General features: G+C 34.9%; 1 protein-coding gene across 2 annotated transcripts in view; it reads right to left on the bottom strand.

Moving 5' to 3' along the window:
* LOC125226976 (sodium/hydrogen exchanger 9B2) overlaps positions 1 to 26,031 on the bottom strand; it is a 33,113-nt gene extending 7,082 nt beyond the window's left edge. The window contains exons 1-6 of one of the 2 annotated variants that reach the window (XM_048131161.1): positions 25,854 to 26,031; positions 5,437 to 5,528; positions 4,787 to 4,886; positions 4,545 to 4,693; positions 4,209 to 4,440; positions 3,521 to 3,690 (exon numbers count right to left, since the gene is read on the bottom strand). In XM_048131161.1, coding sequence (XP_047987118.1) covers positions 3,521 to 3,690; positions 4,209 to 4,440; positions 4,545 to 4,693; positions 4,787 to 4,886; positions 5,437 to 5,528; positions 25,854 to 25,900 — 790 coding nt within the window. In that variant the 5' untranslated portion in view covers positions 25,901 to 26,031. Of the gene's footprint in view, positions 1 to 3,520; positions 3,691 to 4,208; positions 4,441 to 4,544; positions 4,694 to 4,786; positions 4,887 to 5,436; positions 5,529 to 13,307; positions 13,570 to 25,853 lie in introns of those variants that run through there. The other variant, XM_048131160.1, reaches the window with a different exon arrangement.
* Between the last annotated feature and the right edge of the window lie 689 nt (positions 26,032 to 26,720).

Below are 26,720 nucleotides of genomic sequence, written 5' to 3' on the forward strand. Positions count from 1 at the left end.
ATAACTATTGTACCTACATTATCAAAGCTGATTGAATCAATAATGTCAAATGATATAATTAGACACGTAGAAATAAATAATGCCCTGTCAGATGCACAATATGCATATAGACCTGGTCGTTCTACCATTTCAGCAACTCACAGGTTCATGGAGAGTGTTGTTCAATCCTTGGAAAACAAAAAGAGAGTAGTTGGTATTTTCCTAGATTTATCCAAGGCCTTTGATTCTGTAAACCATTCCCTGCTGCTGGCTAAACTGCAAGCTTATGGTGTGCAAGGTCAAAGTGCTGAACTACTAAAATCATACTTATCAAATAGGGAACAGACGGTAGAAATTAAAGTTAATGGAAAACGTTACAGATCTGAACCACAACAAATGTCAACAGGAGTCCCGCAAGGCTCATCGTTAGGAAATGTGTTATTTTCTATATTTTTGAATGACCTCGCTAGCTTAGATATTGACGCTGAAATAATTCAATATGCTGATGACACAACTATAATTGTTAATGCAGAACCTGACGAAAATTTAGTTCTTAAAATAACTGTAATTTTATCAAAATTGGAAACCTGGTTTAAAGCGAATGGTCTTAAATTAAATTCTGACAAGACACACATAATGAAATTTAGTACATGGCAAAAAGAATCTGATACGATTGAAGTGATTACCTCTAAGGGTGCAATCCAGAGTGTCCAAAACGTAAAGCTATTAGGGTTTGACATAGATCCAAGTTTTTCGTGGAAGATGCATATTAATTCGGTCTGTGGTAAATTAGCAAAAGGTGTATATATTCTTAAGCAGTTAAGACCACTTATCTCGAATAATAATCTTAAGGAAGCTTATTACGCCTATGTCCACTCAATCATCTCCTACGGAATTATATTGTGGGGAAACGCAACAGATTTCGAGCGAGTTCTTAAAATGCAGAAACGTGCCATTAGGATCTTAGCTAATGCAAAGTATAGAGATAGTTGTAGGGACCACTTTAAAAATCTAGGAATTCTGACATCCGTATCAATATATATCTATGAGGTATTATTATATGTGAGAAGAAACCAAAGTGAATTTGTATGTACTAAGGATATAAGTGCACGCCCAACAAGATATCCAGATGATCTGAGACCAGTAAAATGTAGATTAAATATTACAAAAAAATGTCCTAAGATAATGGCTCAGAAATTATATAATAAGCTACCAAAACGAACTAAAGCCGAAACTAATGTCAACACTTTCAGTCGCCAAGTAAAGAAATTGCTACTAGATAAAACATTGTACAGCATAAAGGAATACTTAAATAATGAATACTAATGCCACTGCAAAAATGCTTAAATTATGTCACATTGATTATATTGTAATTGAAAATAAATGATGTCTATTGTATGTATTAATAATAATAATCTTGTTAATTATCTAATATTTAATAACTCTATATTTCTGACGATCTTAATATGTATTCATTTTTATATTCGTTTGTAATAAAAACATGTAATACTTATTGAGAAATAAATGAATCTGAATCTGAATCTATATTGTTTTTGTAATAGGAATTAATTAAAATAAATATGTACAGAACATATACATGTCTTTGCTGTAAGATTCTATAATTGAAGTCTGTAGTTTGCATAAATGACGTAAGCGCAAAAATGTAACATTTCGATATAGCATTCCTAGTCCTACTAACTTAAGTACTTGTGCTATTTACGACACATAGGTATTATAAATACCTACTCTTCTTTCTACGAAACAATTTACGGTGTTAAAACAAAAATAACTAATTAGTTATCAATTGATTGAAAAATTAAATACTTATTGCCAAGAGCCTGCAGTTCAATATGTAATGTAGTATGAATTAATTTTGGAATATACCAAAAACTGTGTAAAGTTTTTTTGGTTAGTAGATAGTACCTAACTTTTTCTACACAATCAGATTTGTATTGAAAACAAATTCAATTCAGAATTTGCTAAGGTTCATGATTTTCTAATGTAAAATCGATTGCATATCTAATCTATTATACATATGTATTTTATAGACAAGTATCAGTGATGTGAATGTGACAGTTGCTTTTATTGAATTGAAAACTTAGATCAAAGTAGGTAACTAGGGCACAATACTTTTACTTTGCAAGAACTTTACCTACACCTAACTTGTTTATTTGCGGATAGTTTGTAATATTTTGTTAATAAGTACCTAAGTAATACATTTAATTGGCAAGTGAACATACTTCTTTACGACTATATATTTACATAACTATTTAAATGGCAATCAAGCTTTTAGTTGGCATTTGGTAATAAAATACTGACATGAGGTAATTTATACAGAGAAAAATCACATAACCCAATTGCCATAGTATTGCTATTGAAATTGTTAATTATAAATATACCTACTTGAAAATATAATGAGCCAGGTCATATTTAATTTTCAAATATTTTTATTAAAGGTCACATTTAATTGATCAAAGTACTGTGCGGTCCCTATAGGGCCCTATAGCACGACTAAATAATTCATACGTTATAACTGCCTAAAACTTTTGACTAAAATCATCAACAAATCAACTTCCCATTTACATTTTTTCATGTTGAAAAGTTACTGAACACATGTTGGTCAGTTTAAGGAGTAAGTACCTGTAGTGATACAGTCGACAATTCAATTTATTGTTCATGTTACAAGGCCCACCATGTATATACTCGTATTTGTGCAAATACGAGAATATTGATTGATTCACAAGGTGATAATCTTTCATCGAAAATAATACCGATATATAAACTTACTACTTAGCTTTTGCCCGCGGCTTCGCTCGCGTTAGAAAGAGACAAAAAGTAGCCTATGTCACTCTCCATCCCTTCAACTATCTCCACTTAAAAAATCACGTCAAATCGTCGCTCCGTTTTGCCGTGAAAGACGGACAAACAAACAGATACACACACTTACCCATTTATAATATTAGTATGGATTATCAACTTATTACGGCCGGTCTGGCTCAGTCGGTAGTGACCCTGCCTGCTAAGCCGCGGTCCTGGGTTCGAATCCCGGTAAGGACATTAAAAATATTTGTGTGATGAGCACAGATATTTGTTCCTGAGTCATGGATGTTTTCTATGTATATAAGTATGTATTTATCTATTTAAGTATGTAGTTATATCGTCGCTTAGCACCCATAGTACAAGCTTTGCTTAGTTTGGGGCTAAGTGGTCTGTGTAAGGTGTCCCCAATATTTATTTCATTTTTATTTATTATCAAATTCTCTGTAAAGATGCGAAAAAAAGTCGCGTGATAACTTCTAGAGTCTGGCTAATGAAAGTTGATTCCGCGAAAACTTGACAATTTCAAAAAAATTGGAGCTGGCAACACATTGATTACATGCATTTATTTTTTATTATTTCTAATTTATTTTCTTTTACTACTTTTTATGGTTTTATTCATTATTATTTATAGATTTTGCTGTTAGCTTTTCCCAGTTAAAAAAATACTGACAGACACACTTCTATAAAATGTTGTAATAACTATGCAAGTTAGACGACATACCCCAATTCCAAGGTAGGTCCAGTAAGTAGTGTGCCGACACTGCGCACAGAACACACTCGAAGGTCCACGGTATCAATGCCAGCTTAATTACAGTAAAGAACAACTTTTTCATGGCTACGGGGTCCAGATCCAGGCCGGCTCGTGTTAAAATTATCGTTAAAGCTATTTTCCTGTAAAAGATAAAAGTAACTTTGACGTATTTGTATAAGTTTTGTGTTTTTAGGACAAATTTGATCGTAGATTAAAACACGGTCAATTTTTTTACAACAGTAAAAATATTTAAAAGACGTGACGACAATCGAGATACAGTTAATAATATTTAATAGATTAAATACATAATGGATAGGACCTACTGATTCTATAATGATAAAATGCGCTTGCAGTAAATTAGCTTGTTGCACTAAGATTGTTACCAACTGCTATAGGTTACCTATTATTTAGTAAGTAATGTCAACAGGTAAAATTTATTGCTTACTATGACTACAAAAACATATTTAAAAGTAAATATGACTGCCGAACTAGCCGAAGTTACAGTCGTTCACGCTCCGTAGAGTACTGTAGTAATCTTTAATTTTAACTATCGCTCTTCCGTATTGCCGTGACGGAGCCAATTGCATATCGTACGCCACGGATCGTGAACGATTGTCATTTTGACTAGGCCGGCTGATCAGACAAATATTTAACGAACCTTATATACGAGCAGACTTTTTGGTATTCCGGATCAAAGTGGACGAAACCAATATTTTTCATAATAATTCCTACGATGAGCATTCCTATGAGCGCCGGGAGCGTGGTGATCTTGACCATCAGCCAGCCGCCGAAGTAGGCCAGGATGGTGAGCGCCGTCAGCATGAACAGCTGCCCGCCAGGCGCCGCGGTGTCGCCCATGATGATCCATACACCCGCCCACACCAGTATGCCTGCATCAAAACACTCACTGTACAAGCTACAAATACCCCACTTTCAAACAACTTTCTACTTAAACTTAAAATCGATTCTTAAAATTTATAAAAGTTCAATTTACCAATGATGAATACTGATAAGGTCTGCGCGAACTGCCGGTAGGACGGACATAGCGGATATGGACATATCTTCTGCCAGTGAGGAGGTTCCCACGAGGGAATGCCGGAGTCTTCTTGATGACACTTTGCACAACAGGCGTACCACCACGACCTAAAAGCAAGCATAACGTTGTAGCCTAAACTGAAAACTGAGTCAGTGTGCATGTGTCACTGTTAATATGGTCTTGAAAATACGCATGCTCACCTTTCTATGTGTTCGCTTTGCTGTGATAACGCTTTCTTGGAATAAATAGATGATGTCGTTGAATATTTTTTGTATCTTCCTTCGATGTGCGTTGGCCGATCTGAGGAGCAGACACGAGCGTTACTCGAGACTAAAGCGAATACAGTGATGGCAATCGATACAGTTAATATAGTATTGTCGTATTGTTCATGTCATGTGAACCGTCAACTGTCCTCAAAGACATCTGCTCGTTCCTACACCCGCAGCCGTTATTAACGCCGGTAATTCTCCGTTACTCGGAACCTGTTGTTTATTTTAAGAACGATCAAAACTTTGCATGTAACAGTGACGGATCACACATCATTAATTTATCACTTTATCAGATCCTTTTAACACGGTTTACTTATAACTTATGCAATACACATTCTCTTGGGACAGTTTTTATCAAGGGATTATACAAAATACCTACTTATTAACTCCATCCTTATAAAATATTATAATAAATGAATACTGTAATACATTATGAGGTAAAACAATCAGGTATACAAATTAATACAAAATTTTAAGATATGTTAATTTTTCTATATGCCTTGAATGTTAGCCGAATACATAAAAGCGAATATGGATTTGGTTTAAAATAATAAGCTCCTATGTATGAAAATCTTACTCACCCCAAGATGTATCCAAGTCTCCCGCCATAGCATTGTGGAGGTTGCTTTTTCGCCGCGAAGGCCCCTCCGCTTGACTCGACACGCGGCCATTCCTTTAGAAAGGAAAACATTTTTAGTTACATTTCATAGGTAGGAGGTTTCGTCCTAAACAGATATCGGTTTAATTAAAATATTTGGCTTAATGTCTGCAATGGATGCCACTATTTAGACTTAGGACAGTAATGTTCCAGTTTTAAGTTTATTCTAAGCCTATCGTTAATTTTATAGAAAAGGAATGTATCCTATACTCGTATGTGGCGTTCCATATAGGTTCTGCCTTGCTGCTTACATAAATAAAAAAATTGCAACCTAAGAACTTCTTCCAATCCTACCAATTATGCCAATAGTGGTAGAGCGGTATTCTCTTAATACAAAGTATTTCAAATACTTAAAAAGATATACTAGCCCAATTATGAAAATATTGTATGCTACCAAATAAATCAATTTAATTTAATTTAATTTAATTTAACATGAAGCATAAGAACATTAAGAACTCTTCTATAATTGAAAATCACATTTGGGAACAATCATATTAAAATTGATGGGCATCACAATAAACACACAGTTAATCTATATACCGGGATTTGAACCCGGGAGCTCCCACTTCATAGGTATTTAGGCCATTACCGATTGGGCTACAAAGCATTTCCGAGAACACGTTTTTTAATTAGAAAAGTATGAAGTAGGTTACTACAGTTAATATGCTCAAAAGAAGCCCATTAATGTAACTTTTTACACATTAGCTAGTTAATCGGATTATTGAAGGCCGATAAGTAATAATTAAATTAGCTTTGTGGTGGTACTTGTACCAAAGTCTTGAATACTTAATTTACACGATATACCTACTCGTACTTAACATAGATAATTAATTATACAGGGCAATTCATGAGACATCAGCTGGACTAACACTAATAAAATAAGTGTTCAATTGTTCATTGATTGGTCACCATGTTATTAAAGTAAGTATAGTATTTCAATTAAAACTAACGTGACCATATATTTCGTAAATAAAAAATAAACTTTTCAATACGTCAAAAATAAAAATAAAAATCTCTCATATACTGGTACGAAACGTTTGATTTTAATTGACTTAGGGCCAGTTGCATCGGTCAAATTTAACAGACACTTCATCGTCAGACAGAAGAAGTCTGTAGAATTTCCCATAAAAAAAATTAACGAACGCTTTAACGGTGACAGACAGTTTGATGCAACCGGCCCTAAGTCTGTATTAATTACGTGCCGAAATTAACTTATCCTGAGTGGCAGATATTGGCACGTTGATGCAGCCCCTTACTAATTGATACTGACTGATATACTCAGAAAAATTTAACGAGATAAGTAGTGCATCGCAGTTAACATTTTGTATATTTTTTATTATTTATTTGCACCTAAATAGTGGGTAAAATGTTTCTCACCATAAGCCGTGTTTAATAGTGGCACTGGCTTTCAGATCACTCAGAAAAATAAAAAATAAAACTGGAATGGTCGGCTTCTAACAGTTTCGAGAATATCCATGGTCGGACAGGTTAAGGTTTCTGGGAAATCATTTAGGGGCAAAGTATTCTGCGAAACGGCCTAGGACAGATATGTTCACGGCGGTCAAATAACGTTTTATGTAATGGTGCTCCCACACTGGCTGTTATTAATATTATATAACACTCACAAAAACCTGGATCCCGTAAAAACGAATACTTACGATAATGTGAGTCGCTTAACTTTAAACCTGGGTAAATCCATTCTGCTTTAAGGTTGAATATATAAAAAATATAATATGATCAGAAAGATAATCAACCTTATAGCAGTTTGGATTTATCCAGTTTTGAAGTTAAGCGACACATGTATTTTATTACGTAAATACATTATGACGAGGGGCCAATTTTTCAATGTCTAGTTATAGTTACCATAGGTCAACTGGACTCAAGGGCGGATCCAGCTTCGTGCCCAGGGAGCCAGGGTTTACATATATCCAGGGGGGGGGGTCATGGGGGTCATGACCCCCCCCTGGAGCCTAAGTTGGCCATACAAATAGACCACGTGACCCACCCCTGGGGCCCCGGGCCTTTACCACGTGACCCCCCCCTGGGCACGAAGCTGGATCCGCGCTTGTATGGGTTAAGTTTTTCCGAAGATGAATTCGTTTTATTTTGCGTAATCAATCCACCAAGCAATGATCCATTATTAGTACGCATTATGAAGTAATACGAATGTCAAGAATATGTATGCAGGGGACCTAAATAAGCTAATAGTTTCGTTGAATGTACCTTCATAATTATAAAGTGATCGGGGTTATTCGCTATCAAGTTGTTACATCGACCTTAGTACAGGTGTGTAGACTACAGTCAGAGAGGAATGTTGGCCACAATGATGGCGGAATGCTAGTTTAGGCTCGTCGTAGATGAGTTTGTTTTGTGTAAGATTTCATGAGATTGTGTAGGTGTTGTAGATTTCAGAAGTAAGTCGGTAGAAGGAAATTAAAATTAGGCGTATTTAAAGTTTTTCTTCAGGGGGGTATCCCGAATCCCGAATTTAAGTCCAAAATGAGTTTTCTCTGCCGAAAATGTAGCAAGCAGGTCGTGCCCCTTGCGAATCGGCCTCCAGTTACCAAACCCGTTGTCTAAACAGCCATGTGTAAATCGTCTACAATAGACGCAAAGGCCTGTGCTGATGTTATAAAGTAGATACACACACAAAATGTATGATCGTGTGCAGAAATCTTATGCCTTGCGATTATCACGGGTCGCGGTAGTAAGGCGCGTAGCCAACGTGCCAATTGTTCACGATCCGAAGCCTACGAAACACAACGGTCACTGTTGCACGAATATGGAAGACTGATAGAGAGACATAGCGCTTGTGGTTGTCAACTTGTCACCTTGGCTAAGCTGGCAGGCAAGCCTCCGTGTCATGTGTTCGCTAGTGAATTGTTGATCCTATGTGGGTCACATTGGGCACTAGTTATTTATACCTACGAACACGACCACACCATATACACCTTTAAGAAGCTTCGGTTATGGCTTAGATTATCGTTTGTCGCGCCATTGTCGTAAATGTCATGGTTGTGAGAACGATTAATAGTCGCGTATTAATTCCCATAAGGAAAATACTTTTAACTATTAACCACATGAGTGCTAAGACGTTGACATATTGGTATAGGAAAGTTTGATTACCAAGGTGACGCAATATTAATAAAACGCGTCAATGTTTTATTTAACAATTGAACGTGCGCGCGATACGATAAGGCCTAGGAGATGCATATCATTTCTGATATATGTATGAATAAAATTGTGAGTCATTCAACACAAAGTTTACAGAATTCGTCAACGACCATCATAATACATAAATGAAGTATAATTTTAATTAAGGTTTTCATTGATTTCCTAAAATATCATCACTAAACATTTGGGCTAAAAATATTTTAATTTCCAGGCAGAATAACATTTCTTAGTCAGATATTTCTAATGTCACGTGTGACACATTTTGCTTAATATAATAATACATATATAATAAGTATAAAAAATACAACAAAGTCAAAACCGTATTTACTTGACTTAGATTAATATTGTTGTGCGTTGCGGTACCTACACAGAAATCAAAATTAATACGACTTTCAGATTGAAATCTCGTATCTTAAATCTAGGTCAACCATTGAACTGAGAAAAACTAAATACTATATAAAAAAATAATTGTCAAATTGGTACGGAACCCTCGGTGAGCGAGTATAGCTTACACTTAATCATAATAGGTGATGTGCTACACGCGTTCAGTGCATGCTCGTTCAACTCTCGGTATTTGGTTGTAACCTGACACTATCAGAGCGTTTATTAAGACGATACTGTAGGGGTCAATTCTCCATACAAACGCTCTCGACTATTTCCTCCCTGGTTTTTGAAGATAGAGCAATGATTTTTCAACACAGATTGTTATTATTTTTATCTGTGTCGGACCGTTTTGATTTTTTTGATATTCTGCTTTTTAAAGGTTCTAGAGCCAATCAAAAATTTCCAAAAACGGCCTTTTTCATTGTGGCGCAAAAAAAGGTGTGATACTCAAGATTGGTAACAATCAACCAAAAAAGCTAAACGGTCCGACATTGATTATTTCATTGTTATTCAGATTCTCAAATTTCGTTCCGATTGATTAAGTTTTGAAGGAGGAAAGAGTCGAGAGCGGAACCTCGATTTTAAAGATTTTTTTGAAATATCTTTTGACTGAGTTGTTCTTAATGGACAATTTTTTTTCCATAAATCTAGTTAATAACACTTGTATATTTAACTAAAATTCCCAAATTGAAAGGGGGGCTCCTTTCCATTTTAGCATTTTCGCTACCGTATCCCCTTAAGAAAGCTTCTCCGATCACGTCGCTAAGCACCTACCAGTACCACTCATGCTACGGCCTCCGATGCCACATTCGGTGTTATCAATCTAGAAATCTAATTATACTTGTCTCGCGTTTTGTATTTGAGAATTAAATGTTCTGTGCATATACCGTATGTACTCCGTCAAGCTTTAACTGTAACAAAATTCGCATTGCATTTTAGAATAAACTTCAAAGATTTTTATTACACAAATCAAAAAGAAAGTTTTTTTTTCTTTTAAATGTTGGTCAGTTTAGCAGGCCAGCAGACATTTTAATTAATTGATCCTGTTGCAGGAATCACTCAGCGTATAGTTCTACAGTTATTGGCATTTACCTTATTACAAAACCAAAAACTAGATAATTACACCCGATCAGTTTCAACAGAATTTGGCAAACAACCAGAAATATAGCATTTAATTCATAATCTCTCTCGAATGCTGTTCTAAGCTCTGTTCACTAAAGTTTTACGCAATATTACAGAATAAATAATAGGCAACTTTAAGAGGAAGGTTTAGGCAGGTGTATAAGTATGTATATTTAAAGGAAGTTAGTGTAGGTCAGCACTCAGCAGGTAAACGTAGAATTTTATTACTACTTCATGTTCCTCCAGAATTATATTAATTGTCTTTTCTAAAATAAATATAGTGCTTGGGGAGCTCGCACGACGCTCGCTGGAGGGGCTTCGTCCTCGCAAGTACCAGCACAGTATAAAACCAGTAATAACAAACCACAAAGTGGTTTGGCAGAAGATCTGTAATAGGTTTCAGCTTTACGTTCTGAATAAACTATTTTTTTTTTTAAATCTTCTAACAAACGTACGCCGCGCGGAGTGCACACAAGCGCGTCGTGTAGGTACATACGGATTTGGATAAACGTGGATAAGAATAATATGCATAATGATATTTTTTGTGTTTTCTGGCTGATATAATGTCGTATTATTACACTAATACTTCTGGTTAATAGTATTAAATAACAACATCTTACTTTAAACGATGTCGAGTAACATTTATAGTAATTTTGTTCAACCACGTGCTTTCGAACGCAGTAGGTACCTTTCGCGTCGCCGCTGCCGGAGATTAACTACTGAGTCGTCCTTATACTGTGGTACCAGCTAGGCCAGAAAGTTAGTTAAGTTATAAGGTACAGCGGTCCATTTTTCCATGTTTTACAATGTTTGAATTATTAAATAGAGTGTCCACCGGTTATATATGGTAGGCGTGTTCAGTGGATACATGTAGAACTCAACATCACAATGTAATAATGGAAAAATGGATTAGTCACAATTGCCCCCCAGTCGAGCTTTATCCCGCTGTACCTTAGTTGGTTTTGTATTGCTACCTATAAGTATATTAAATTTATTGTAGGTTCATAATATGCGCTCACATTCGTGCGCAGAATCTAGCCTGCGCATTCGGTAAATCATAAAATGATTTATCAAAAATATTTGGTACCAGTGTTAAATTAATGCGATTAATGTTACTTTTTACTTAGGAAATGAAAACAAGTTATTATTTGTACTCAAAAATGACTCAACCGATATTTTTTATTCTTTCGTACCAATTTACAAAGTTTATTTAAAAAGGTACTTATTTTCTCCATTTTTTAGGGTTCCGTAGTCAACTAGGAACCCTTATAGTTTCGCCATGTCTGTCTGTCCGTCCGTCCGTCCGTCCGTCCGTCCGTCCGTCAGCGGATAATCTCAGAAACCGTTAGCACTAGAAAGCTGAAATTTGGTACCAATATGTATATCAATCACGCCAACAAAGTGCAAAAATAAAAAATGGAAAAAAATGTTTTATTAGGGTACCCCCCCTACATGTAAAGTGGGGGCTGATATTTTTTTTCATTCCAACCTCAACGTGTGATATATCGTTGGATAGGTATTTAAAAATGAATAAGGGTTTACTAAGACCGTTTTTTGATAATATTAATATTTTCGGAAATAATCGCTCCTAAAGGAGCTCCAAAAGTGCGTCCCCCCCCCTCTAACTTTTGAACTATATGTTTAAAAAATATGAAAAAAATCATGAAAGTAGAACTTTATAAATACTTTCTAGGAAAATTGTTTTGAACTTGATAGGTTTATTAGTTTTTGAGAAAAATACGGAAAACTACGGAACCCTACACTGAGCGTGGCCCGATACGCTCTTGGCCGGTTTTTCTTTTTTCCGACTGCCAACTTTTTATTTGACCCTAAATTCCTTGTGTCGCTACAAACCGCTTTCATAAGGTAATAATGTGCGGACATCATATATGGAGACAAGTACACGTTGTCTCCATATATGATGTCCGCGGTTTCGCGTTAACAATTTGTGGAAAATTATGACATGGTTTTAGAAAATCAAAATTTATAAGGAAGGTGTTAGAACTCGCTACAGTCGCTACTTGTTTCCGCACATCCTATAATCCATTAATCTTTTGCTTTTATCGATGTCGTCGACGATTATTGTCTTTTTGAGTGGAACCTTGTTTTTTACTGGTGGCAATGATGAAACGGCCTCCTTATTTCTATAAATATTTCACTTTTAATTTATATCCACGTTCAATAAGAACAAAAAAAATTAAGGTAAATCGCAACCTACTAAACAATACAGGAGAACCGCACTATAAATTGTCAGTACAGGACATATCAACAACCGATTTCGGACCTTTGTTATCGGAATGCTGTGAAATCTCCTATTTTTGCCTTTTTTAAATATTCTTTTGGACATATTTCCGATAAAATGGTGTTTCGGGTGTCCATGGGCGGCAGTGATCGGTTACCATCAGGCGACCTGTCTGCTCGTTTGCTTCCTATCCCATAAAAAAAAGCCGTTAGAATATTTATTTAGATAATTTCAGGGACCATATAATGTTTGTATCAGTTGAGGCCAAAAATGTATCAGATTCAGTCATTCAGAAATCTATGGAAAACTGCGAAATGCTATAATTTTTTTTTGAAATACTGAGCACCACTCGTTTTGAATTTTCATAATAGAAGAAGTATTTGATATGAATTGAAATAAACACACGAAATCGATCGGTGTAAAGAATAATCAAGTATCTATCTAATTTTATATTATGATTTTAAAAACACTAAAAGAATATATTTAGCTACCCACTACGCATTTTCATGGACTCCGGGTATACGGAGAAGGTGATTCTGTAGCCGGGCTATTGTTTTAATATAATTTATTTTTAACGCCGTATATAAAATGTGGATAAATTTCTTATTTTTTATAAGGTAAATGAAACTTGCACATATTAGACGGATAGAGAAAAATAAAGAAGCAAGAGAAAAGAAATCCAGTTTCAGGTTCAATTTGTCGTTAGTTTTAATACTTTGTAGTAATAAATAAAAACTACCCTCTTTAATGATTTCTTTAATATCAAGTATATTGAATGCTATTTTATTTACGAGACATAATTTATTATTTTCATAATTTGTATGTGCTTATAAATTAGAAAAGCTGTAAGCTCTTATTTATATAAAACTTACCAATGCCGGTTAGTGAGAGCTTCTGTCTCAAGGGATGAATCCGAAGGTAAGTAGCTGTCGTAGTGACAATTACTGAGGCTGCTGTGAGACATCCTACATGGCACTCGGGGATTGTTCGACAAACGTGAGGTTAGCGGTAGTGTCGCGTGCGCGGAGGCATACTGTGGAGCCCAGCACGCTTCATACCTATGGCGCGGCGAATGTGCATCTTATAACAAGCGAAGGTTCGGCTGCGGCTGAGCCGCCCACCGCGCCTCACCCCGGGCACGTGACTGCCGAGCGCAGCTGAATTTCACCGGCCGGCGGACCGGTCATTGGCCGACATGTAAAAAACTCACTTATCAACTGTGAGCCCTGTGCCATAGAAATTCGCGTACGCAGCCCGCGGCGACAGCAGCGTTTATGCCGGTACAAGGACGACGACTAAATACTTCGATTGTTGGCCGATACGCGGCGGAAGTCTGCTATATGTTGATACGAGAGTTCCAAACAACGCTCGTAAGTACCTACCGCAGAGGCTCCCGCGCCGCTCCGGCGAGCTACTCTGTCTCGCTGCTCACACCCGAGCACATTCGCAACCTCGCGCCCTCTGGCAGGACACGCGGTGTATGAATCACATTATGTTACGGTTCTATTAGACGTTAGTACGTTTCTAATATATTTTTACCGTAATGTGTACTCAATCGTTATAAATAACTTGTTAAGCCTCTTTGCGTGTCAGAATACTTAAAATATTCCACGCTAAGAAGAAGTAGATGGTATATTATTTTAATCGTAATATGTAGTCATGGGATGCCATGCTGATACGCAATAATGTGCCGACCGACATTCAATTTGCAATAAGATGTCAACTCAAAAAAAATTACGAATAAAGTTTACGTACCTATAATATATTGAAAAATTAAAAATTCTTGCTAAACGCCATCCTTTTATTCTCGAATGTTATTTCTAACTATTGTTACATTTTAGGTAAATTCAACAATAAACCGAAAGAGTACCTATGTACCTACTGCCAAGTACATCTTCAGAAAAAATCTAAACTTTTGAACAGGAAGTATATTTAAAATAAGAAGAAAATTGTGTACAAACGCCCTGTCTGTACAGGCTGTAGGAGTCCTGAAAATAATTTTGAATATTTAATTATGATTTTTGATTCTAATCAGAGTTAATTCATGCCCTGAATAAGAGAGAAGTTGAAGTTATTTCGAATTACCAGTTTAAATAGGTATTATATCATGTAAAAATAAGTATGGGTAGGTATTTAAAGACGCGACATGTAGGATGGACACAGATATCTAAAATTAGAATGAAAGATGACAATTTTTTTTTACTCCCGTAGTGTTATTCGTTATTTACAGTGTCGTGCATAGATCTTTAAAACCCTATAAAAAAAAATCATTTATTCATGTACCAAAAATAGCAGTTATAAACAGGCCATATTAACACAAAATAGGCTTCACCATGTCCGTGCCTGAACTAGGGAGATCCTTTCACCATGTCCGTGCCTGAACTAGGGAGATCCTGTATCTCAGGCAGAAAAAATAACTTACAAACTAAAACAGGGAAATTATTTGATAATATCATAAAATAATAATGATAATAATGATAATATCATATATAAAAGATGCCAGCCTCCGGCCGGCGCCCCGCGCACCCTCTCTCTTTTTGACCTCGCTTAAACGCCAGTTGCATAATAGTACATTACAATACAAGTGCGTAAAAAAGGAAGTACGAAACGAGTGGCGATAAATTAAAACACGACCGAAGGGAGTGTTTTAAATCGACACGAGTTACGAATTTCCTTTTCGCACGTGTATCGTACGACGTTTTTCAGTACAGATGAGCCTCCGAAGTTTCGACCTCGCATATAATGAACCACTTCTCGCACTAGTGCGTAAAAAAAACACCATCTGTACTGAAAAAACTATTATCACACGGTCTACATATGTCCTAAACAATATTATTTTGAGTATTTTCTAGTTTTATAAGCACTTAAGTATATTTTTTTAACTTGTTAAGTTTTTTAAGTTGCTAGTTTATTTTTTTATTTAGCTATATTATTTAATTGTAAATAATGAGCTTTTAATTAAATAACAAATAAATAAAATAAAATAAAAATCATTTATTTCGGACCACAAAATCCATACAAGGTTAATTAAATTACACGCAAATACTAGCACTAAGTTAGTTAATTAATAACTGAATAGCAATTTAAAAAATATTTATATTTCGGGTAGCGTTAACTATGTCATGCGCATATAAATATTGGGAAATTCCCTTACAATCTCGAGCAAGATTATTAGTTTCGTCAAACCATTTTCATAGTTTTATATAGGTATCATACATATATTATTGAATACGTTAAACAAAACATAGTTGTAACAATGATCGAATGCCGATATTAGTCATAAATCAATCGTCTCCATGACGAAATAACTAAAGTGTCCGTGACGAAATAAACTGAATAGAGCGTGTGGAGTTTTTTTGTTATTGCAATTTTGCTTTGTACGAATATTCACTTGACAAATATCACGCTTGAAATCATGTGACTCTGATACACAAAAAGCTGGTCATGATAATAAAATTGCAGGATCTATCTCATTCTTAGCTTGCATTTGCCTCAGAACCTGTGTTATTAAGACCACTATATGCGGAACTTAGTACGCGATGGGTAATTTTAGTGTAACTGGTTACTGAGATGGCGATTGGCGACTGTACGCGATATGAATACGTGTAGACAGATCATGTAAATGAAGTACCAACCAAACCAGATATATAAGTAGATGATTCTTTGGTACCCGTTAAGAGGAAAGAGGATGGCCGTTTTTTCATACAAACGTAGTGGATTTTCCTCCCTTGTTATATTGACATTATCCCTAAGTTAAGTCCCTAAATTTGACATTTCTTGGTTTTATTATTATTTATTTTTAAATGCAATTTTTAAATGTGTATCAAAGTATAGCATTCGTGGTTTGTTGAAGCCTGCAGCAAACTAGTTTGGGATTGGTTCATTCACAGACAGAAAACCGGCCAAGAGCGTGTCGGGCTACGCTCAGTGTAGGGTTCCGTAGTTTTCTGTATTTTTCTCAAAAACTATTGAACCTATCAAGTTCGAAACAATTTTCCTAGAAAGTCTTTATAAAGTTCTACTTTTGTGATTTTTTTCATATTTTTTAAACTTATGGTTCAAAAGTTAGAGGGGGAAAAAAAAGTGTGTCCTCCCACTTTTTTTTCCTTTAGGAGCGATTACTTCCGAAAATATTAATATTATCAAAAAACGATTTTAGTAAACCCTTATTCATTTTTAAATACCTATCCAACAATATATCACACGTTGGGGTTGGAATGAAAAAAAATCAGTCCCCACTTTACATGTAGGGGAGGTACCCTAATAATATTTTTTTTCCATTTTTTATTTTTGCACTTTGTCGGCGTGATGGATATACATATTTGTACCAAATTTCAGCTTTCTAGTGCTAACGGTTACTGAGATTATCCGCGGACGGACGGACGGACGGACAGACAGACATGGCGAAACTATAAAGGTTCCTAGTTGACTACGGAACCCTAAAAATGCATTCAACCTACAAAATTAGTTGAATCGCGAGAAACTCAGTTAATAATAATGATTTAGTCCTGACCAATCCTGGAGCTAATCATAAATATAACTCTTATATTGCACTGTATAGTGTAGTGTAGGAACTTATGCGTTTCGGTACCTATCCCGCGCGTACCTATTGACCGCATTCGTATTTGTTCTAAAAAACATCTAGCTTAAATTTGTGTAATAAATTAGGTACTCATTAGATGATGCTAAAATGGAGAGAAATTAAACTCAAACAAAAAATGGAATCAATTTTAATACGTTTAAGTAGGAGTTATACAATATGAGAGTTTTAAATGTGTTTCACGGCAATATTTTCCGTGATCATGATGCGCATGTAACTGAGTCGAAATATCGGGAGATCAATAAAAATCAAAAAGATAACCACAGTCTATATGTCTAGTTATACAATATATTCGTCATTGAGCGAAGGCTGAAGCAATCATACCTACTTATCATTTCGAATTAATTAGGTACATCAATTTTATATTAATTAATTACAATTGTTTTGTACGTACGAGATTTGTTTTGTAGAATATTTATTTTTTCAGATTGGGTATGGGCAAATTTTTTTTTTGTTGTATGGTACTAAATTTGGCATGTCCTACCTCTTCTGACAAATATTGCACAAATTCTATATCACTTTTTTACAGGCGTTTGATATTTATGCATAAATAAATAAATTGTCTTTCAGAAATTATTAGTTTTGAATGAATATTAGTCATATTTTTAGTAAAAACTTCTGTTTGAAGTCAACAAAAGTGTTGTTTTTCCCATGTCCTACCATGAAGTACTTATGTTTCATATGCGTTAAAATATTATTTTTGTATCATAACAATATGTTTTTATTTACTTAAATGTTTCTTTGTACATACATTTCCAATTTAAATAACGCTTTATTTATCATAAATAGCTTTAGAATACTAAAAAATCATTTCAAACATAAACCACAAAAAGAAGCTCTGTGGAAAATCCTACTGAGTTACGGAGAAATTTAGTCAATATTTACTTATTTTACTACTAAAGTGGTAGGTTATTTTTTATTCTGGCAACATTATAGTGTCTTGCCATGTACGCCATATTGGTTATTTGTTGTCAATCGCAAGCCACAACTCGTGAAGGAAGAATTTGTTCGAGCGTCTTTTAGAGGTCCGTTTCTGAGTTCCACATAGTGGCTACATTTTCGAAGGTATATTGTATATTTTATCAAGAAACTACCTGTTCATATTACTAGTTAGTTTATCTATTTTAATAATATATAACGTTTTTGGGAAGAGTTTGTATAATTTAAAGTACAACCAGAATTTTGTTTCTCAAAGGCGTAACCGTTACGTTCCATTGAGAAATATTGTTTCTCAGTGGATTAAAAAGTAACTCAGTGGAACGATAAAGCCGCGTTATAAGTACACATTTATATTTTTACGGTTTCCATCTTAATCAAATTTTATCGTCACTTTTTTATATGGAAGTTTAATTATTTTCATGAATGTGATGCAATATACAAAGAAAACAAATTACTAAATTAAGGGCCTCAATTTTCATATGTGAGGCGTAAAATAAGTCCAAAAAGTAAATATTTTGAAGACACTGAATATGTACACTTTTTCTGAAAAAGGCTCAGTTAATTTAATTTTGTTTTTATTTGAGATATTAACATCCACGTAAAAACAGTTTACTTAATTGTTTGACGTAGTTAAATTAGCTCCATGTTAATCGCACCCTTAGTTTTATGTTACGTTCCACTGAGAAATTGTCCTAGCAATTTCTTAGACGTAAATTTAATTTTTTATAAGATTTTGTTAGCCTTACCTACCTGTGAGTATGATATTATATAAATCTAACATCTTCTTTTCATTTAATAGGAGTTTATAGTAAATTTTTCTACAGATTTTTATGTTTTTACGAAAAAGTTTTGAAGTTTTTTGACCACAGTGTCACTCAGTGGATATGTAAAAGTGATTTTTAGAGGGTTCTTTTGTGTTTATTCTACAGTTTTTTTAAAAATTTAAGTTCATTTTGTTAATATTTCTATTATTAATAAAATATTTCACATATATACGTCTTTTTTTGTTATTTTTATACATTAGTAAGTTTGTAACTCAGTGGATCACCCAGCTCCAGAAACACCGATTAAAGTTAATTTTTTTCTCAGTTCTTACAAAAATGCTATTAATTTCATTGAATTTTATGTACATGAATGACTAATGAACACGAAAAAACAATTGTTATCATTCAAACTAACAACATTTATAAAAACACAAGTTTTTCAAAACGCTACAACAAAATAAAAATATTGTTTCGTATACTCTCTCCTGAAAATATCAATTTAATCGTGATGCGTGAATGAGTTTTGCATTTTTAGTTATTGGAATGCGCCTGCTAATTTTCTAACACCGCAATTTTCATCGAGCAAAGCAGTGAAAATGACTAGTGAGTGCTGAAAACTAGTAGGCGCTTGTTGTTAAATCATCGTTGCCCGTCCGATATTCCATTTTCTATGAATCGTAGATTCTTGAAGACTATTTTTTTTTGCTTTCTTTTACTACCTATAACATAGTGAATGTAAAATCAGCATCAATAGTAAGTAGCGGAGAAAATAACGCGCCACAAAAGAACCTAACATCCCGAATAACTTTTCTCAATTTAGAATTGAAAGTATCATAGTTTAATTATGTATTATACTTATAATAAAATAAAAATTTTACGCGAATATATTTTTTTAATAGACGAGTTTGGTCAAAGATTTTAATGAAATTTAAATATCTTGCACTTATAAAACTATATATAAACTATATATAAAACTATATATATATATATATATATACTTAAAAAGACGAACCATGAAAAAATCCCAACAAATCATTAGAGACATGTAATATCTTGCTGTGAGACATTGTCGCAATAAATAAAATCATTAACTCTGAATGATCAATGAGTCATTGTAGTAGCCTTAATAAATTATGGAGTGTCTGCTGATAAATAAATAAAACATGTGACAATATCGTATGACTAAATTAAATTACTAGTGATAAACCTTACGTGAACGGCACAGTCTTTTCTTATTTTCAACACAAATGGCACGCCCAGGTGACTAGATCTTCGATTCCAGGCATAGTATTTTGTTTAATGAAGGATGTTTTAGTATTAGAAGAGGTCTACTTTTGGTGGTCCTTCGGTTACCCAAGGTAGTCACGTGAGGTGTGCGAGACTGATGACTAATGTAATGCGAATGGTGTACGACTAGCTAGTGAAAGGCACGCTGTTATAAAGACGGCACTGTACGCATATATCTCTCATTGGGTACCACGACGACAGCGGATCAGCAGACTAGAACGTATCCTTACGCCTTCGCAAGAGATTAAGACGATACAGGAGGGGTCAATTCTCCATACAAATGCTCTTGACTATATCCTCCATGGTTTTTGAAGATAGAGCAATGATTTTTTCAACACAGAATATAATTATTTTTATGTGTCGGAACGCTTTGATTTTTTTGATATTCTTATATTTAAAGACGCTAGAGTCCATCAAAAATCTCCAAGAACGGCCTTATTGATTATGGCGCAAAAAAGGTGTGGTATTCAAAATTGGTAACAATTAGCGAAATAATTTTTAAGAAAAAAAAACCGTCGCCTTTCGGGTTCTGGTGAAAGCTACTTGCGAATGTTGGATTATGTAGAAATGTGTAAGTATTTTTTAAAACTGCTTTTAATGCTTTAATTATTAGATGGCAACACAAATGAATATACGTATAACGTTAAGGTTTGAGGAGTTTCCTCAATTCCTCATGAATCCGATTATATTATAAGAAATCGAAGCTTGACAAACTTTGACTTGAAAACTCAATATGCTTAACAAACATAACTAAATAAATGTCACTGTTCTGAACTTAAATGCATGCTATTCTTACAAAAATACCAAAGTCACTATGAGTGTGCCGTTCAGACTTGAGGAGTTCGGTTCTGACTATCATCAGCAGTTCCACTGCACCAAATGTCACTGTTCTGGACGTAAGTGCATGCTGTTCTTATAAAAATACCAAAGTCGCTATAAGCGTGCCGTTCAGATTTGAGGAGTTCGGTTCTGACCATCATCAGCAGTTCCACTGTACCAAATGTCACTGTTCTAGACGTAAGCGCATGCTGTTCTTATAAAAATGGCAAAGTCACTATAAGCGCGCCGTTCAGATTTGAGGAGTTTGGTTCTGGCCATCATCAGCAGTTCCACTGCACCAATTGTCACTGTTCTGGACGAAAGTGCATGCTGTTCTTAATTTTCATATATCGACATTGACACATATCAATCAAAATATCAGAGTGGCCGGAAAGCTAGAAATAGGTTGCACAAAGGAGGTTATTAGCTAAAGCCAGACTTAGTAACAGTATTCCTGGTATACACGGCCGAACGACCGATTACTACATGCGCATTACAAGGGGTCTTATCTTATAAGGCCCACTTGCACCAACCACTTAACTCAGGGCTAACCCTCGGGTTAACCCTCCATTTTCGTTGGTGCAAGTGGGCTTGATACGTACCAAGCTTTGGGCCAAAGTGAATGTTTTGCCAAAAAAATATCTATAATTATATTATAAGGTACCTAAAGTAATTTTATTTATTTATTTAAACTTTATTGCACAAATTATCAATAAAAAGTGCAAATGGCGGACTTAACGCCTTAAGGCATTCTCTACCAGTTAACCATTGGGCAAAACAGAGATAGTTAGTTTGGTGCACAAGATTATAAAGCCAGTATGAGATTTTAACGATTAAATACAAGTCGATACCTACTATTATAAAATAAACATACACAAATACAATAAGTAAACCTACATATATATTAGTATAATACATATATATGAATAAAATACACGTATACATAAATAAATAAACGTACCTACTGCGAGACTTCAAGTAGACTTTAATCTCGAATGTTTGCAAATAAGTGCTTACGCAACTTGCTTTTAAAAGAGAGTTTACTCTGAGCTTGCCTGATAGGCAAAGGGATTACTAAGCCAGTAATTTTGTACTGATTACAAATTTAATATTAATAGGTAACTAGTGCATGATAGAATTGTAATTTATAAGAGTATATCTATACACTTGATATCTTATTAAGGAGTATAAATAAGTATTTACAGTAGATAATAATTAAAGCTGGTTGAAATGTCCTGTACCCTTATATTTAATTAGTGTCAAAACGCCCTCTACGTGTTGGCTTCACCTCCACGCATCAAGGCCCGGAATACCTAATGGTTTCCGTGATGAGAAAGACTTAGGTAGGTACTGGTTGAAAAAAAAAAAAAACATTCTAATAAAACTCATTATACTATTTTTTTAATACTTACTGTATGTAGTAGGCCAACGCCTATAGTTTTGGTATATATAAGCAATTCAGACAAAAAGGAATAAGATTGAACTAAGATGTGAGATCTAAGTATGAGATATAGTACAGCAAGAAAGTTAAAGATGTTGCAGCAGAAGGGTATTCAAGACGGGGTACAAGGAAGACGAAGAAGGCAGGAAACCTAAATCAATATGGGAAGATTCCCCAACATCTCTTTAATGGGAACTCTCCCCAAATATGTTGGGGTCCTCATTCATATGGAGCTATAAAGCTGAACGTTGCCCACAATGCCCATATCCGCAATACATTCAATTTTGTTGTAAACTATACTTCAGTAGAAACACAAATTTTCTATGGGAAATCAAGTTTTGCGCCTAAATTTTACATAAATAAATAGTTATTCACTTACGATTGAGAGACTTCTCTAGCTCTTGATAGATATTACCTACTATCAATATGGCACTATAGTGATGATAAATAACATTACAACGGTTAGGTTATCACAATAACTCATTGCATCCAAAAACAATTTTGTGTTTATTTGAAATTATGAGATTAATATGAGTGAAAACACGTCAAACTCATAAACCTGTCGGTCATGTCATTCTATTTCTGTCATAGATATAAGATGTTTGTATTTAATGTCATTGATTTCTGTGACGAAAAAGAAATGGTATCAATCGTAGACATGGAAAAAGTATCATCTACAATCTATGGCATCAATTATATTAATGTCAGTTCATTTAATACGAATGTGTTATTTAATAAATACCATATTTTCAAATAAATAATATTTTATGTGTCGCTGAGCGTGAAAAGTAAATCAATAATTACAGTAAAATAAAAATCATAAAATATTTACGCAGGTTTCTCGAATTGGTACAATTTTATCAGATTAGAAGAATATGGGTCATTCCATTGTGACGGGTGGGACATTTATACTCTTTTTTGCCTACATTTTGCTTTATTTCTGCCAAACGGCAACAATTAGCGTATTAAATATGACATTATCAATTACTTGAATAATCAATGCGTACTGTACCATCAAAAAAATATGAAAATGTCATTATTATTATGAGAAATTGATGGTATAAGAAGTGTGACGGGTGGGACTTCAAAGTGCCTCTCCTCTCCGACTTGACTTACACAATTCGCAATTGGTAAGAAACTACGAAACTTTTGTTAAACAACCATTTTTTATTTAATTCCTGATATTATATAGATTAGGTATTAGAATAATTTACGCAAATAACTCGTAAAACAAAAATAATTTTGCTTCTCAATGCTTGTGACGGGTGGGACAGCGCTTTGTGACGGGTGGGACGAGTAACATTTGAGTATACAAATATATGAAAAATATAAAGACAGTTCGTTTGTATTTACTTTAAATCAGCTCTTTTATTAATTATTTAATGTTACAAGTAATAATTTCAGTAGTTTTCTTAGAGCATTAAACCAAAAAAAATATTTTTTCAACTTGAATTTTTAAAGGTTCAGAAAATTGTCAAACCTTGTCAAACAGTCTATTACCACATACTTTTATCAGTGGGTCAGAAATAATGCCAAAAATTTTACCAGTTTTAATGAAAAAGACTTCTTCCTGACTCATAGGCCTCATTGCATTCATTGTGTTCTAAAAAGTAATACCACAACCGAATTAAGAAATATTAGACATATAATTTGCTTTAATATAACCCAGTTAGGTTTAACTAAACTTAAAAGAAGGATTTTATACTCATTAACTCAAGTTTTATCAGATAACCCATTTTGCTCACCCGTCACTGTGACGGGTGGGACCTACTTTGAAAAGCGTTAAAAGTATACTTTTATTCACAAGAGCAACGCGTTTTTTAGCTAAAATAACCAACCTCAACCTAATTGTTACTTTCACAAAGTAAGACATCAAGAGTTTAGATACTTTTAGGGTAAACAAGAAAAAACTTTGTTTTATTGTGACGGGCGGGACGTGAGTTACGCATTGTGTAGACGCCCAATAAATCCTAACCATGAAACTTAATTTAAATTTACTTGCCACTGGTTTAAACAGCTTTAAATATATTTTCTTTTACACATATCACTTTCTCCATAATGTTTATTAAAAGCGCGAAATAGCGCTGCCAACTTAGGGTATATATATGCCACCTTAGACAACTGGTGCTAGGAGTACGTTTGGACACATATAAAATGCAAAAAAATGTCATAAAAAGGAAAAACTCATTGATTCATAAAATTAGGCATAATGTTCTATTCTCTAGATGTAGATTTAAATGTAAATTAAGTTATTTAATTTTTATGCCTGTGGTGTCGGTTTCGCTGGAATGACCCATATGTAAAAAAATGTCGAAGAGCCCAAAACTACTGAATTTACCAAAAGATACCTAGTATACAGTCATGATTATTAAATTAAGTGCTTGTGTGTTGTGTGTGATTGAGTGTGAAATAGAAGAAATAGCCAAATAAGGAGGGCGTGCCTATTTGGTGAGTACCTAATACCTTCCCAAGTATGCATAAGCATTAGCATCCTATTACTAGTATCATATATATGGCATAGGGCCGTTGGATATACTCGTATAAATAGATTAATAACGCATATTTTAGACGGAGCCATCATAGAGCAAGCCAATTCATTGAATTGTATAAAAAAGTTGTGTAAGGATCTAAGGATTCTTTTGTACTTACTGGAACTTCTAAACCAAAATCTTTTAATAAAATAAAACGTGAGACAAACAAAGGCAAGCTTTTATGGATGGTGGCATCTATGCTAATTTTTGGTACCCCATTTGAACTCACACGATACCTATATGTTACAATTATTTTGGAATCATTTTTATTATCACCTGACTTAGTCGTGCGGGTCTCAAGGCGGTTACAATCGGTTGGAATGCCTATGAGATGTATACCTATTACTTTTTATTTCCAAGTGACAGAAGCTCTTGTGATTCACGGATTTCACGGTTTTTAATGAATGAACATGCAGCCGGATCGGCCTTGGGTATAAACTGTTTCAGATTGAATTTAGATAAATTGTAGGTACCATAAATTATTTCTTGCACAAATGTTTATGTTTTAGAATCGGTAAAGACATCTATAGTTTTTGACTGAAATAGGTACGTACACAACAGCTTGGCAAACAAGAGTAGAACCACACCTCGGACACTGGCGATTAAATATATGAAAGAGGCGCGTCGCTAGCACACAATCTAAGCTCGTGTAGGTTGACGCGTACTATGCTTGTGTGAGTGAAATACACATGACAGGTCGACTGTTCGCGTTTTTGACAGACGGTAACTGTGAGGTAACCGAGAGGGGTGGGCGGCGCTTTCAGCGGGGAGCGGAAGTGGCCATACTGTACGACAGTACTCTTTATTATACTGAGGTAGAACACAATAGGGGCGCCACCGTCTATGTAAATCGTTTTGCTTGTGGCAACTATTTCGATCGATTTTAAAAATTTTCAATGAGAACAGGGAAGTGTTGCTATGATTCTACTCTTTTTTGCCAAGCTGTAGTATTCTCAATGATCCTAATGCGCGTAAAAGAAGAGGAACAACGAAATATTTCAACAAAAAATAAATAAAAATTAAATATTGTCAGGTACCTTTCAGACGGCGCATTTTCTCTGTCTTTGCTGTTTTCGTCGGCCATAATTGACACTTTTCTCTTATTGTCCGGATTGGAACTGTAGGGGCTAGTCACTAGAGAGGGGCGCAGCGGCAGCGGGGCTCCCTGCAGCTTCGGGGGCTCGGACACCGGCGGCGGAGGGCTAGCTTCTGTGGCCTCTTTACCGTAATGATACATTTATTCGGTTTGCAATGTTGTTGTGCTTTAATACATAGACATAAGGTAGATTCTCGCATGACGTGCATAGATAGTGTTATCGGTCGATAGACACTGCGTTTTTCGGCGACTCGCTTAATGGCTCGCTGGACCAGCGGTACGGTGACGAGACTCGGACGCAAGAGGTCGGCCGTTCAAACCCCAGCTCCCGAATATCTTTTTCCATTTATATTTTTAGAGTAATAGTTGATATGTAGTGAGGACTCGTTTAAATATTTAACTACAACAGCTCGAAGGCCATTCCTGCTCATCTTGTGGACGTGTTCACACCGTTGTAAAGACGGTGGTCACATCAATAAGTTTACCCACCAAAATGTAAATGAAATTGGATTTGTGTAGATGACATGCAATTTCTAGTAAAGTGAAATGTAAAACACAATACAGTTATAGACATTTTTGTGATTGTTAAATACGGCGAAGGGGTAAGTTTAGTTATAAGTGTAAAAATAAAACCTGCAATTAAGCATTAGGTATTAAACAGTCGAATTTATTTAGTGTAATTGTTTTAGCCTCTGGAAACGCCCTTCGAGTTCCGGGTTACAATTTGTGGCATCTTATCATTGAATAAATAACTAACCCAGAAACGAATTACGTCGCTAGCCGGTGGCAACTGGATAGGCAGGGTTCC

This window comes from Leguminivora glycinivorella, chromosome 6, assembly GCF_023078275.1.
Source record: "Leguminivora glycinivorella isolate SPB_JAAS2020 chromosome 6, LegGlyc_1.1, whole genome shotgun sequence".
Taxonomy (NCBI): Eukaryota; Metazoa; Arthropoda; class Insecta; order Lepidoptera; family Tortricidae; genus Leguminivora; species Leguminivora glycinivorella.